Genomic DNA, 16,392 nt, shown 5'->3' with positions numbered 1-16,392 from the left:
TATTAAAAAAAAAGTATTCTCTAAGAGATTCTCTACAGAGAACTCAAAGTATAATTCTATTTATGGAAATTTACCTGTTGCTGAGTTTTTTCAGTTACATATGACTCTTTGTGACCCCATTTAGGATTTTCTTGGCAGAGACACTGAAGTGGTTTGCCATTTCCTTCTCCAGCTCATTTTATGGCTAAGGAAACTGAGGCAACACGGTTAAGTGACCTTACCCAGGGTCATATATATATATATATATATATATATATATATATATATATATAGCTAGTAAGTGCCTAAAATAGGATAACAGATTTGGAGATAACATGGGCCTATTGTATTCAATAGTCCAATCCTCTCATATTATAGATGGGGAAACTGAGGTCCAGTTAGGAACATAGAGCTAGAGCTAGAATAGACCTCAGAAGCTTTTTCCAGACCAAAATATCCAAATTTGAGGAGGTTATGATGTGCCTAAGATCAAAAAGGCAGTAAATAGCATAAGAGGTAGAATATGGTCCCAGGACTTCTACCTCTAGACCCCTTAGTGCCTCCCTTGAAGGGGTACTGCAAATGGGCAATGAGTTAAACCCAGAAGTAACCAATAAAAAGAAAAGAGAGGACTGGGTTGTTTTTGGAAAATGATGTAATGCATTCATATGAAGCAAGTTTAAACCTTGATACAAAGGCCATTTTTAAAAACACAGATATTCTCCTTATGGAAAGACACAATAAGATTTAGTGAAGAGAATGCTGAATGTGTAGTCAGGAAGACCTGAATTCAAATTCTTCCTTAGACACTAGCTGTTTGTTCCTGGTAACTTTCTTTAATATTAGGAGCTTCTGTTTCCTTATGGGGAAAATATATGGATAATAATATCTCCCTCACAGGATGATCAAATTATGTTATGATTCTTACAAGGTACTAAGACAGTAGAATTGATCTGATCCTACAAGGAGATGTTATGGGCCAGAACTTGAAACAAGGTACTAAATGGAATTGAGGAGACAATGGTTAAATCTAGTTTAGCATTGATTTAATCCTACAACAAATAATGGTTTCCTAGTGATATAATGATTGATTTTATATATATATATATATATATATATATATATATATATACTCAGTGTACAGCATGTAAGCAAGAAGCTCTCAGAGCCAGACACAGAAGCCCACTAGAAGCTCTCAGAGGAGGAGACAGATTCATTCCAACTTCTACCTTTCTGCTGGCTAGAGGCTTTGGAGTCAGAGAAAGCTAAAGGATGAAGTTGGCAGAGGCAAAGGACAAGCAACAGGAGCTCTTGGAACCAAGGAGAGAGATAGGCCTCTAAGAAAACAGGCTATTTCGAAGGAGACAATAAAGGATTTGGATTTTAACTCCTGACTGCATTTGAGGTGATTATTGATCGGAACTGAAATGAAGGCTGCCTTCAGAAGCCCCCCAAGAAAACTACTCACAGAGAACAGTATATTTTAGAGAAGAACATTACAAAATTATATGTTTAGATTCTTTGGAAATCGTAACATGCTATATGTATGAGATATAATTATATGGATAGAGGGTTAATCTTCAAGCCAAAAAGACCTGGATTCCAATTCTGCCTTTTGTTCAGACTGTGTGACCTAAGAAAAAGCATTTCACTTCTAAGACCTTCCAGGCAATTCTCTTAAGATCATAAATTATAGAGCAGTTGTAGACCTACATTGGTGAGGCAGCTTCCACATTGAGGAAATCACATCTAAGCAAACAAAAATTTCTCCCAATCATATTATGTGGCTATATTATGAAAAAACATAACCTTTAAAGAATCAAAATTATAAATGATTTAAAGGGCAATGGAGAAGAGCACAATGGATTAATGGATTAAACATATGTCAGCATACCATCAATAAAATGTACATAAAAACAAATACTCAAGGTAGAAGGCTTACTAAGGATTTTTGTAATAGTTCAAGTCTAAAAGAGTTGACAATTTGTTCAATCAGTGAAGTTATTACTTAATTGTTTCAGTCATATACCACTGTTCATGACCCCATTTGGGGTATTCTTAGCAAAGATATTTAGTAGTTTGTCATTTCTTTTTCTAGCTCATTTTACAGATGAGGAAACTGAGGCAAACAGTGTCTTGCCCAAGATCACATAGCTAATAAGTGCTTGAGGCTGGATTTGAATTCCGGACTACTGCACTGTACCAACTAAGTGTCCCTAGTCAATGAAAAAAGAATGCCAAATTTCTGAATGCAATTTTAACAAGCTCCTTTATGTCTTGATCCTCTTTCACCTTGATTATCTCAAATTGATCTTCTCTGCCCATTTTTCACATGCTCTTTTCTCCCATTAGCACTTCAGTGTTCTAGTCCCCCCTCACTATTTTTATGGCTTTTTGCTTATTTCTTTTGTGATCTTCAAATACTGTATTTTTCTGACACTGCTGCAGAACTCCAAAATGAACACTCTATAAGCAGACTATATTATACTCTCTTCTCAGAGGACACAGTTATGTTTAAATGCTTTTTTGCTTTGCAAACTTTGTTTCATAATAGAAGGCAAAAAACCAAAATGATTGAAAACGCTTAGCAAAATAATTAAAACTCCATACATATCTGAGTATCATCATTATTATTTATTAAACCTCTGTAGACAAGCTCAGTAGGAATAAAGTTAATTAAAAATATTAAAGTCAATAACAATAAAGCTAATTAATAATTGACAGGAAATTTTGCCTGACCTCAAAGAATATTAATCTAAAAACCAGTGACTTTGCAATCTACAGTCTCCTAGTCCAAAGACTAAAACAAAGAAAAAGAGACAAATTTTAAACATATGCACATCTTTCATGATAAAAAATTCTCTTCTCTGTGACATGTAGGCATTTTTTGATGATAAATCTACTGAGGTACTGAAGTATACAAAAAGCCATCAGTGGACACACAGGCAATATTATGTTTAAATCTTGCTTAAAGTACATAGATTCTTTGTTCCTAATTTGTTTCAATTTTAGAAAAAGTAATATATGATAACCATTAGTTTAGTTTATTCTTCATTGGTAAGGAAGATTTAGCTATTACCTTTCATTCATTTCTGACAAGTGCAAGGGGCACAAAACTATTATCAAAAGTGTGCCCTCCCACCCCCACCTGCCTAGAAACTTTCTTTTACCGATACAAATCAGCACCTCCTGTGCAATTTAAATTTAGCCTTATGCAAAGGAACTGGCATGCAGAGGTTCTAGGAAAAGGGACATAAGGCAAGAACCAAGACAGTGCTGCTGAAGAATTCATGTTCCAGTGCTCAGAAAATAGCCTGCTATTGACACAACGGCAGAGGTTGAAGATGGCCAATGGAGAACTATCCTGCAGCATCACTGGTGACACTGACAAAATCGACAGTTGGTATTGCGCTGCAGATGTTTGCCTTATGGCTATACAGGCTTTTTATGGTGACTTCAGACAAACAGCTAAGAGAGGCTGCTAGAGCTGTTAAAGCACAGATTTACTTACTGGTCCAGGATTCAGATACCACTGAGAAATGTGAGAATTGTTCTCCTGTGAAAAATAGAGTTGCCAACTTGTACTTGGAGGATATAGGCACTAGTAAACTTTAGGAAATGTTTATATCAGCTTTCTGCCATTAGTAGGTAACAGTGTATATGTACCAGTACATAGGAAAGCTGGGGAGAGATGGGGAGGTGCAGTGGATAGAGTACCAGACTTGGAGTCAGGAAGACCTGAGTTCAAATATAGCTTCAGAAATTTACTAGCTGTGTGACCCCAGGCAAGTCACTTAATCCTGTTTGCCTCGGTGTCCTCATCTGTAAAATGAGCTGAAAAAGGAAATGACAAACCACTCCTTTGCTTAGAAAACCCCAAATGGGGTCAAAAAGAGTAAAACATGACCGAAATGACTCAACAACACTAATACATAGTACATATCTTTGGTAGTTTATAAAATATAAGCTGTATACGTGAAATAAACAGGACCAGGAGATCATTATATACTTCAACAACAATACTATAGGATGATCAATTCTGATGGATGTGGCTCTCTTCAACAATGAGATGAACCAAATCAGTTCCATTTGTTCAATATTGAAGAGAACCAGTTACACCCAGCAAAAGAACTCTGGGAAATGAGTGTGAACCAATCCCTCTGTTTTTGTCTGCTTGTATTTTTGATTTCCTTCTCAGGTTAATTTTACCTTATTTATAAGTCCATTTTTTCTTGTGCAGCAAAATAACTGAATGGATATGTATACATATATTGTATTTAATATATACTTTAACATATTTAACGTGTATTGGTCTACCTGCCATCTGGGGGAGGGGGTGGGTGGAGGGAGGGGAAAAGTTGGAATTGAAGGTTTTGCAAGGGTCAATGCTGAAAAATTATCCATGAATATATCTTGTAAATAAAAAGATATAATAATAAAAAATATATCAGCTGTATTTTGAAGATTAACAGGTCAATAAGGAGTGCCCAACCATATTCAATCAGGAACCAGAGAGCTTTCTTAGTTGTTAAGTAGCTCAGAAAAAGGATTACATGGAGTTCCAGAATTCATCTTGTCCAAGACTAAGACTTTAAAAGTATACTGTTACAGGAAGCCACCTGCTAATGGCTGCAGGGGATCTAATTCTGACCAGCAGAATAGATCCCTTCATATGAGAGAATGATAATGATACAAAGAGACTGAGAGGCAGTTGTGTTCTCTGACCTCTCTCCTCTTCCCTCTGATTTATTTCATTCACAATTTACAAGCAAAGTCTGCCTTCCCCTTCAGTAAAGGCTGATTTGCAATTCCTTCAGCGGTGTTATGATTCACAGATTGGGGGCTTTAGGAGAACTGACCTGCCCCTTCATGGAACAGTCCCCTTTAAGCCCTTACAGGCTTTCCAGGTTTAGTACTTAGGCCTAGTCCTCAACAGTATACTAAGAGACAATAAATAGCATTGGCTAGCACCAAGGAATCCAGAATTACACTTTATCACCCTAAAGAGGGCTCACAGCCCAAGCACTGTACATTTTAGAGATAATGAGATGAGAACAATAATCTCAGTGAACACATGGCATGTCTTGTACAGTCTTTTTTTTTTTAAACATTTTAAACAAATACCTAATTTAAAAAATGTCTACATACACAGCAGAACATAAAGGATCCAATATAAAACCAAAAAATTACCATTTCAGACTGTTTGCTTTTTATTACATGTATATAACACACACACATCTACACACACACACATATGTATATCTTATTTTTCATTGTTTTCAAAGCTACCTATTGTAATGCCAGAGAAACTGAGGCGAGATAGAGGTTAGAGAGTTATATTTAATTTATTAGAGAGTAAATCAATTGACTGGATTGGACTCTCATCTCCAAGTATCCAGTGTCGAATGTGGGGTATAGAGATTCTTTATAGGGAGTCAGAAACATTGACATAATGAGGAGCAGGTGAGGATGACATGATGGGGAAGCACCTGAGATTAAATTATCCGATATTTTGATGAGGAAATGTATCTGATATTCTAATAGATTGGGATGGGGAGCAGCATTTGATATTCTAAAATATAAGATCTTTTATCCTTATCAATTATTCTGATGATCAAGAGGGAAAGGTGGTTTGATAGCCTGAGGTTTGGGGCAGAATGACTGAGGTAGGACAATTCAAGGAGATTGTGGTATTACACTATAAAAGCACTAATGATACAAATAGGCACAGAGCAAAACAAAAAGTGTCCATGCTCAAGGAGCTCACCTTAATAGGGGGTATAACATGAAAACAACTATGTGCAAACAAGATTCAAGATAAATTGGGGATAGTCTCAGGGGGAGGGCCCTGGGAAGAGAAGACTAAGGAAGGGTTCTTGCAGCATATGGCTTTTAGCTGAGACTTGAACTAAGTCAGGGAAGCTGGGAGACAAAAATGAAAAGAATTCCAGGACCGAGGGATGGCCAGTAAATACTCAAGTAATCAGAAGGTGTCTAAAGGGCAACTAGCAAGTTACTGCAATAATCTAGGCATGAGGTGATGAGGATCCTCACCAAAGCAGTTGTAGTATAAGAAGTACGCAAGAAATGTTATTAAGTCAAAACAGCTTATTGGAGATGAGAGAGTGAGGAACCAGGATGACATCAAGGATGGGAGCCTGGATAACTAGGAAAATAGTGACATCCGTAAAGGAAAAAAAGAAGTTGGGAAGTGAGGAGTGTGCTTAAGATAATGAGTTCAGTTTTGAACCTGTTGAGACTATCTAATAGGCAATTGAAGATATGACTCTGAAAATCAAAAAAGTAGTTAAGGCTGGACAAATTCTGAAGCATCAGTATAGAGAGAATTGAAACCAGATAACAATAATGTTTAACAATAAAAGATATGTCTTGCACATAAGTAATTGAATGTTCACTGATGAACATGGTAATTACTGAGTATTTACACACCTCAAGTAATTTGCCTGTTATTCATGCATAATTTCGTTGCCTGCATATTTGATTATATGTACTGTTATTTATGTCTATCTTATTATATAGACCTACTGATGTTATTACATTGCTTTGTTTTACTTATTATATGTTATTTGCTTAAAGATATGAATATATCTACCATGTATCTACTACTATGACATGTACATGTGAAATGTCCTATATGTCATTTAGATCTTCAATCACTACAGCTATCCGGGATCTAGCACTATATACAAATATATCCCAAATTATTTGCTGGGGACAACAAATATTTAATAAGTCGGAGTTAGTATTTAAAAGTCTAAGACCTAACAACACAAAAAGGAGCTAATAATGAAATATTAAACTAACTTTAACTAGATGGCCACTTCAGGACATCATTTTATTAGGGAATTTACTCAATTTCCTGCAGTGAAGTGCAGAGAGAGTTGTTGTTTGTCCTTTATTCTTGAAGAGAAATCATGACTTCAGGGAGGTGAATGTCAGTGAAGAAATGATTAGACACTTTCCCAAGTGATTTAAGAAATGATCCAGTTCAAGAGTAAATCAGTTCCTGTGCTTTGAAACAGAAGACTTCAGCAACCTATTTCCTGATGAGATGCTTGATACATACATCTGTATGGAGCTATCAGGAGAGAAGGCCCCAAAAAGCCGGAAAAGCAGAAACATAGGTAAGGCAGCTTTCACAAGGAGTGGGTTTAAGACTTTGGGAGAAAAGCTGTACAAATCAAATAGTCACGAACAGTGTTGAGATAAATATGTCACAAATGGTCAAAGGATATGAACAGACAATTTTCAGATGATGAAATTGAAATTATTACCACTCATATGAAAGTGTTCCAAATCATTATTAATCAGAGAAATGCAAATTAAGACAACTCTGAGATACCATTATACACCTGTCAGATTGGCTAAGATGACAGGAAAAAATGATGATTGTTGGAGGGGATGCGGGAAAACTGGGACACTGATACACTGTTGGTGGAGTTGGGAACGAATCCAACCATTCTGGAGAGCAATCTGGAATTATGCCCAAAAAGTTATCAAACTGTGCATCCCCTTTGATCCAGCAGTGCTACTACTGGGCTTATACCCAAGGAGATACCAAAGAAGGGAAAGGGACCAGTATGTGCCAAAATGTTTGTGGCAGCCCTGTTTGTAGTGGCTAGAAACTGGAAAATGAATGGATGCCCATCAGTTGGAGAATGGTTGGGTAAATTGTGGTATATGAATGTTATGGACCAGCAGGATGAATACAGAGAGGCTTGGAGTGAATTACATGAACTGATGCTAAGTGAAATGAGCAGAACCAAGAGATCATTATATATGTCAACAATGATACTGTATGAAGATGTATTCTGATGGAAGTGGATTTCTTTGACAAAGAGACCTAATTCAGTTTCAATTGATCAATGATGGACAGAAGCAGCTACATCCAAAGAAAAAACACTGGGAAATGAATGTAAACTGTTTGCATTTTTGTTTTTCTTTCTGGGTTATTTTTACCTTCTGAATCTAATTCTCCCTGTGCAACAAGAAAACTGTTTGGATCTGCACATATACATTGTATCTAGGATATACTACAACATATCCAACATATATAGGACTGCTTGCCATCTAGGGGAGGGAGTGGAGGGTGGGAAGGAAAAATTGGAACAGAAGTGAGTGCAAGGGATAATGTTGTAAAAAAATTATCCTGGCATGGGTTCTGTCAATAAAAAGTTACTATAATTAAAAAAAAAAAAAAAAAAAAAAAAAAAAAAAAAAAAAGGAAAGTTAAAAAAAAGAGAGAGAGAGAGAGAGAGATAAATATATCACTGCAATAACCTCCTCCCACCATCACAGACCCCAAAGTGGTTATTCTGACTCTCATTTCCCAACTTGGGCTCCCTCATGGGATCTTGAAGCTTTTCCCTCTTGTAGAGGCAACGTCTTTTTGCCTCTCTTTAAGAATTTATTTTGTCTTTATAAACATTTATCCACAGAGATAGGCTATTCTGAGTATACTTACTGTGAGAAGGCAATTGAGCAAGTAGCTAAGTGGAAAGGATAGAGAAGAGAGATATTTAATGAAGAGGTGTTTTGCCAGAACATATCTCTGGGGGCTTGGAGCTAAAAAATGTTTTTGAAAAAAATTATATATTCTTTGATACAACTTCTCAAAACACAATCCAACTAGGACGGTGATTCTCAAGCTTTTACTCGCAGTATCCCTTTGTACTATTAAAGATTTTTGTAGATTATATTTATGGACATTTACCATATTAAAAATGAAATTATATGTATTTATAAATATTATATTTGTAGATATTTATATTATATTTATGGGTATTTATCATCTTCAAAATAAAAATTATATTTATAGATATATTTATAGATATTTACCATGATAAAAATAAAAATTATATTTATAGATATATTTATAGATGTTTACCATGATAAAAATAAAAATTATATTTATGTATATATTTATAGATATTTACCATGATAAAAATAAAAAATATATTTATATATTTATAGATATTTATCATAACAATAAAAATTATATTTATAGATATTTATCATGATAAAAATTAAAATTATATTTATATTTACCATGATAAAAATAAAAATTATATAGATATTTACCATGATAAAAATAAAAATTATATTTATAGATATTTATCATGATAAAAATACAAATTATATTTATAGATATTTACCATGATAAAAATACAAATTATATTTATAGATATTTACCATGATAAAAATACAAATTATATTTATAGATATTTACCATGATAAAAATAAAAATTGTATTTATGTTTATAAACATTGTATAGATATTCGTATGTTGTATTTATGGATATCTACCATATCAGAGAGAAACATTAATTTTGAATGTGAAGCCCTTCTGAAAGGGTTTCAGAGACCCCCAGGATTCTCTGGACCGAAGTTTGAGTCAGTACTGGGACTGGGGGGTAAAGAGATGGTGCAAATAGGAGAACAATCCTGCTTCCGCCCCCGTCTCTCCCTCGGGCGATAGTTGGAGAACGGCCTGGGCTACTGTGAGAGAAGTGAGACTTGCCCATGGACAGACGGCCAGGAGATGTCAGAACTTGAACCCAGACCCTCCGGCTCTAACGCCAGCCCGTTCTTTCTCTGTCAAACACAACAAAAAGCGGCCTTAGTTGTCTGGCCCCCCGGCGGGGGGCGGGTCCGCTCTCTCTCCCTTCTCTGACTCCGATCTCCTCGGCTTCCTGTAAGTCCCACCTTCTACGGGGAGTCTCGCAGCTGTCCTTCGCTCCAGCGCGTTTTAGCTATTAATCATTCCCCGTTTGTCTTGCTCTGTGCCCTTCGGCCCGCCAGTGCTCTCGTCCCCTTAGACGCTAAGCTCCTGGAGGGCAGCCCACGGCTTCGGCTTTCTTTGGCTTAGCGCAGTGCCTGCTGGCACACAGCAGGCGCTTAATGATTGCTCTGTATCGAACCAAAGCTGGAGGCAGAGGATCTAGAGTCAAACGCTGACGCGGACGCCTCCCGAGCTGGGAGAGCGAGGCGCGATCGCTCCGCGCCTCAGGGCGGCCGTCCGCGGCCGAATGAAGGAAGTGCCTCGGGCTTCATCCAGAAGCCCTAAGTGACTTCACTACCGAGGGACACGCCTCCCGCCTCCCGCCTCCCGCCTCCCCCACCCCGTTCTCGGCTCTTCTCTCTCCCCGCAGTGCGCCCCCACCCTCGGTGGAGGAGGAGGAGGAGGAGGAAGTGACGTACAGGAAGCGTCCCTTTTCCCCTTGCAGCAGGGGGAAGGCATCAAACCCTCCCCCCAAGATGGCGGCGGTGACGGAGGAGTGGATGGCGGAGGAAGGAGGCGGTGGCAGCTGCGGCGGCGGCTCTTCTCTGGCCGCGGGGGCGTCCCAGAGGCTGTCGCCGCTGCCCCCGCCGCAGCCGCCGCTGCTGGGACCCCAGTCGCCGGCCTCCCCGTCTCTGGCCTTGGACCAGCTGCCTCATAACAACACGCTGGTGGCGTTGCCCATCGTGGCCATCGAGAACATCCTCAGCTTCATGTCCTACGACGAGATCAGCCAGCTCCGCCTGGTGAGGTCCCCCTCCCCCCGCCTGCCGGGCAGCGGGGGAGGGACTCCAACCCCCCACACACCCCCGGCCCCGTGTCCAACCACCGAGGGCGGGGAGGGAGGGGCGTGCCCGGCGCCCCCTCCCCCGGGGCGGCCCGCTCCGTCCGGTCCCCGTGCCCCGGACACGGCCTCCCCTTTCCCCCCTTCCCCGGAGCATCGCGCAGGGCCGCCCCGCTCGTCCTGGGGTCGTGGCCTCCGGTCCATCCTCCCGTCGCAAGTCGGGACGGGCCGGCTTCTCGCCAGAGTGGGAGGTATTGTTCCCCACTCGCTCCCCGTCCCCGGGCAGGCTGGGCTAAAACACCCGCGCCTTTGCCCGCCGGCCCGGCCGGGCCTCGAGACATGACCCGGGGCAGCCGGACTGTTTCCCCGCGGCCCTCCGGGCCTCCCCGGAAAAGAGGCTTGGGGGCGTCCGCATCACCCCCGGCCAACTTGCCTTCCCGTCTAACTTAGCGTCCTTTACTTCCACCTCCTCTCTGCAACCTCCGCAACCGGGACTGTGTCCGGCTCGTCCGAGAGCTTCATAACTAGAACCTGTCACTGGGGGCTTGGCAGCGATTCCCTTCGCTCCTGTTTTGCTTCTTTTCGGTGATTTTCTCTTTGAACGGGCTAAGCAGAGCATTAGAGAAGGTGGGCATTTTGATGTGTGGTTTTAAAAAACCTCATCACGAGTAAGAAGCGAAACCTGCAGGCTGTTTTCGGGAGGACAAAGACATCACACTTGAGTGTGCATAGTGCTTTCTCTTTTGCAGAGGCAGAATAGATGAAGTTGTGTATGGCCATGTAGAAATCTCTTCGAATTTTGTCCATATGGACGTCACACCAGTTGGACGAGGAAAGCTCTTAAAGTCGTAGAAGAAATCCTAAGCTGAAATGGTCAGCACGATTATCAATCTGTGCCCATCTCTGCATGATACAACATTCTTCACACAAAGAGTAAAATTTTAAAAAGTCTGGCCCTGTTGTTCAAGTAAATTTAGCTATAAATTTATGATGTTTAAATATTCATTAAATTTTTTTACCCAAAATAGGAATTCTTGCCTGAGATCACGTACCTTTGTGATTTCTGAAAATTGGCATAATATTGCTTTGGGCCAGTGGCTTTGGAAATTTTTATTGCTGTCGATTTAAAAATAAATTGGGAGGGATGAAGAGTAGGAATAAGTTTAGAAAGATTTTAGGACATCATTTCTTTAGAGGGGGAAAACAGTTTGTCTTGAGGTTAATATTAAAACTTCTAGAAGGAAGCAGTCTGATGTAAAACCTAGAGACTTGTGTTTTCTTAATTAGCAAGTTTAGTCAGACATGATCTCATGGAAGGAGTCCCTCTTCGTAACCTCTCGCCTTGTCTCTTAAAATTCCCCATCCAGTTTTCCTCATCTATCTGCAAAAGTATTTTCCCACCACATCTTCACAGTCACTTTTTTTAAGCTTATATATAAAACACGATATAGTACTACATTGCTTGATTTATTTTTTGTAGGCAAGTTGAAGTGAATCTTTAGGTATAGGCCTTTATTGTGGAGCCTCTAGTATAGTCTATGATCCTGTATCATTTTCAAAGGAGGTTTTTCTCTTTTGCCAGTAGATGTCAGCACTGTCTTGATTATTATCTTTCTTTTTGTGGATATTGGCAGAAAAATAGACCTTGTTGGGAAGCTTTATTTGCCTTTTCACCTAAAGTAACATTATCTAATAAGCTTAGTTTGCAAAAAAAAAAAAAAGAAATCATTATATATGTTGATACCTAAGCTTCCTTATATTGTAAACTAGGGCCTTGGTATTTTGTTTTTTGAGCAGTATTAAGTCCAACTAACTATTTAAACTATACAATATTTTGCCTGTTTTGAATAGGATCCTTATCATTATTGTTCTGTTAGTGTCACAGCCAATATAGTCTCTTATGAATTATTATAGCCCCTTTGTTCTTTTACCACCTTTTGGAAATTTTATTATAGTTAGCGTCCTAATTAGATAGTAGTCAGACATAGATAACAGGCCAGATTTAAATTTTCATTCATGTCCATGTCCTATAGAACATTTGATAGAAGAGGTTGAAATTGCTAAAATGAGGTTTTTGTATTATTTGTATACTTTAGCAAGTTGACAGACTTTTTTTGTTTCTCCATATCATGAATCATTGAGATTTAGCTGTTTAAAAAATGAATTCCAAAAATTTGTCAAGACTCTTTAGTTATATTGGGATTTTTTTTTTTTTTTTGGTAATCCCCCATTTGTGTGCTTGTTTTCTCTGAAACCTTACTTTAGTAATCATGCTTTTTCACATATGTTCAATTTCTCCCTTTTTGGTTTCTCATCTGCCTGTAACATGATTATGATTTTTTAATTTTAAGAAAGTTTTTCTTTAACTCCAATGACCTATCAAAATACCATCCCATCTTTCTTCCTTTCAATACTAAGCTTCTTGGGAAAACCTATCTATCTTGGATACTTTATTGCTCCTCCATCATCCCTGTTGTACTGAATCCATTCTCTTAAATGTCAGCAGTTACCTGCTCATTGCCAAATCCAAAAGCATTTTTTCTCTCCCTTTTAATTCCTTATCCCTTTGTATTATCTGCAGGTTTTTACTATATTGACCAACTATTTCTTCAGATATTTTCTTTTTCTCTGAGATTTTCGGTTGTTATAGTCTTCCTAGTTCTCCTACAATCTCTATAACTGTTCTGTCTCCCCTAGCTCTTCTTTTCTGTCCCTTTAATCTTGGTATTTCCCAAAGTTTTGTACTCGGTCACTTTTATCTATATTTCCTATTCACTTTGATTGCTTTCCAAGTCTCTCTAGCCCTGATTAATTCCATCTAAACTTTATACCTATGTCTCAGACTCTATGAGAAATTATCATGTGGATGTGTCATTAGTAACTCAGAAGTCCCTGATGTCCAAAGCTAAACATGTTTCTCCAAAAACTTGACTCTTTGTTTCAATGATACCACCAGCCAACTAGTTGATCTTGTTTGAAACTTTATTATAATTATTGATTTTACCCTCTTCCCTCAGATGGCCCTCCAGTCATTATCAAGTCCTATTGATTTTTCTCTCTACATCTTTAAAGACCTCATCTGTATTGCCAATGCCAATTTCAAATATTGTCCCTCGTTACCTAACACTTCAACAATAATTGTAAGCTTCCTAGTTGTGTTCTATCTTCTAACGACTCCAACTGCCTGATTAATTTTCTTTATGGACATATCTGAACACATCACTCTCCTCTGCTGAAAACTATCTGTTGGCTCTTTGCTACATACTAACTAAGTTACAAGGTATATAAATTATCATTCAAAGCCTCCCATGATACTTTTTGAAACTTATCTCATACTATTCCAAGTATGCCAGCCTGGAGTACTCTCTGTTCTCCATATATGTCCTTTACTATCCAAGCTGTTATTTTGCCCCAAAAATCTCTGCTGCTTCTACTTGAAATTGGAACCTTCCTTTAACCAGTTTTAAAGTTATTTTCTCTCTCCCTATTCCCATCAGTAACAGTTCTTCCTCCCTTTGAATCTCAAATAGTAAATAGCACACTTCTCCCATTATTTGAATGTATCTTTTTGTAAGGAATGGGGAAACAAGTATTTATGAAGCATCTTTTGTGTGCTAGCTATTTTGCTGCCATGTGCACCTACACTATGCCAGGCACATGGTCTCACTTGAGAGAAAATTTGTATTATAATTGCTTGTGAATCTTTTGAACTCTAGGAAGTAATATAATAAATTCCATGAAGACTATTACTGCTTTAGTTGAACTTTGTACCTTCCCTAGCTCAGTATTCTGTACATAGTAATGTTTGTTGATGTTAAACTGTAATGGATATTGCTTCATTAACTGCACCCAATCCTTGGAAAACTTGGCTATACAAATATTTTTATTATTGTCATATATATATATATTTATAAATGCAATTCTCAATGCATTTAATGTTATTTGTCTTACACACAAATTTTTTTCAAATGACTATCAGTAGGGTATGTACTTTGAATTGCTTTTCTAAAACAGCCAATGGATTTTGTGCTGTTAAGTATTCTTATCTGTTCTCTTGGGATGGGGGACTGAGCAGGCCTATGAGAGCTACACAGAATCTCTTAGTTAAAAGTTACCTTGGAAACAACGTGGTGAGCAGAATCCCTGACAAGTAATTGGTCATCCACTTTTGAAACAATTGGCTGAGGCCTTTGGCTGTTGAAAAGATGGAAACTAGTTATGAATCTGTAATCCTGGATCCAAATGTACCAGTCTTTGACCTATTTAAAAATATAGCAAACATAGAAAGTTTAATTCTTAGAAATGTACTATAGAGAATTTTTTCTAAATCTATATTTGTTTTAGTGTAGTCTTTTTTGTTTTTGTTTCTGTAGGAATGAACAGCCAAGAACAAAGTATTGGGGAATATAAAGATAATTTATATTTGACTTTGAAAAATATAGACAGCTGTAGACAGCTTTAAACTTAATTTCCATCTTATTTTACACTATTGGTGACCTAAAATCCAATTAGAGAATATATGGAATAGCGGGTTTCAAATGCTATAGATAATTATATTCAACTTGTGTATGTATGTACATTCCTTATGAATTGCTACCATGTTAGATACTGGTACAGATGTGAGAGTTGACTTTGCTATCATAAAAATTATTTTCTTTGAAGTTGAATAAGCATAAGACCAAGCCTACTTTTTAGGTTTGGTCTTTAAGAACTTTAATTTGAAGTAAAGATATTATTCAAGTATATTCATGTAATAGAAGAATTTGACCAATTTTGAAGTTCAGATTTCTCACTTCTTACTTGTGTGTTTGAGTTAGTATCTGAACATTTATAGAAATTGGTTGGGGCAGCTAGATGGTACAGTGAGTATAGCACTGACCCTGGATTCTAATCCTGCTTCAGATTAGCTCAAATAGCTTTGTGACCCTGATCAAGTCACTTAACTCCAATTTCCTTGCCAAAAGAAAGAAAAAGAAAAACACAGAGAAATTGGCTTTGACCATAATCAATGCAGGTCGACAAATAGTCTAAACTTGAAGCATTTCTAACATGGTAAGATCTAGCAGTGTTTTTGCTTTTTTTAAAATCTAGGGCCACCTGTATTTCACAATAAAGTATCTGGGTAGAACTTTAGTGAAGGGTCTTATTAATAGCGCTATTTGTATGCAAAAACATATACATACAGAAATCATTCTCCATGTGATGCTTATTTACAATATTAATGAATAGCATTTCTTTATCTAGTCTTTTTTGCATGTATTATATATCAAATAGATACAATGCATGTAAATAGTATGTTCACAAAGTATCATGTCAACAAATGCAAAAGAACAAAATGAATATGCAAGTACTGGGAAAAAAATCAGTTGGGGCTTATTATGGAAAATAGGATGTGTAGGAAGTGAGGTTTTACTCAAATTTTTAAGGGTAGGCTCATGCAATCTAGATAGAAAAGGCATATTCAGAAATGATGGGGACAATTTAAGCGAGATATAGGAACACATGAACTTGGGAAAAGCAAAGGGCCTTGGTATACTGCACAAATAATCTGATTTCCTTGTTTTAACAGATAAGGAAACTAAGACACAGAAGGAAAGTGACTTTTTTCACTTTTAAGTCTCAGCTAAAAAACCACTTTCTTCAAGAACACTTTCTTAGTCTCTCTTTTAATGCGAGCACCTTCCCTCTGAGATTGCTCCCAAGTTATTCTGTATCTATCTTGTACATATGTTTGCATGTAGGCTCTCATTAGATTATGAGCTCCTTGAGGGCAGGAATTTTTTCTTACCTTTCTTTGTCTACTCGGTGCTTTGCATGGTATTCAACCACA

At 37.8% G+C, this 16,392-nt stretch overlaps 1 protein-coding gene across 3 annotated transcripts in view; it reads left to right on the top strand.

Moving 5' to 3' along the window:
• The first annotated feature begins 10,207 nt into the window (after positions 1-10,207).
• Positions 10,208-16,392, top strand: part of FBXO28 (F-box protein 28) — a 62,446-nt gene continuing 56,261 nt past the window's right edge. Inside the window, exon 1 of one of the 3 annotated variants that reach the window (XM_031967062.1) lies at positions 10,208-10,524. In XM_031967062.1, coding sequence (XP_031822922.1) covers positions 10,258-10,524 — 267 coding nt within the window. In that variant the 5' untranslated portion in view covers positions 10,208-10,257. The remainder of the gene's footprint in view (positions 10,525-16,392) is intronic. The other 2 variants (XM_031967063.1, XM_031967061.1) reach the window with 2 other exon arrangements.

The sequence above is a fragment of the Sarcophilus harrisii genome, chromosome 4, assembly GCF_902635505.1.
Source record: "Sarcophilus harrisii chromosome 4, mSarHar1.11, whole genome shotgun sequence".
Classification (NCBI taxonomy): Eukaryota; Metazoa; Chordata; class Mammalia; order Dasyuromorphia; family Dasyuridae; genus Sarcophilus; species Sarcophilus harrisii.
The sequence above is the reverse complement of the archived record's forward strand: the minus strand, read 5'-3'. Positions and strand labels throughout refer to the sequence as shown.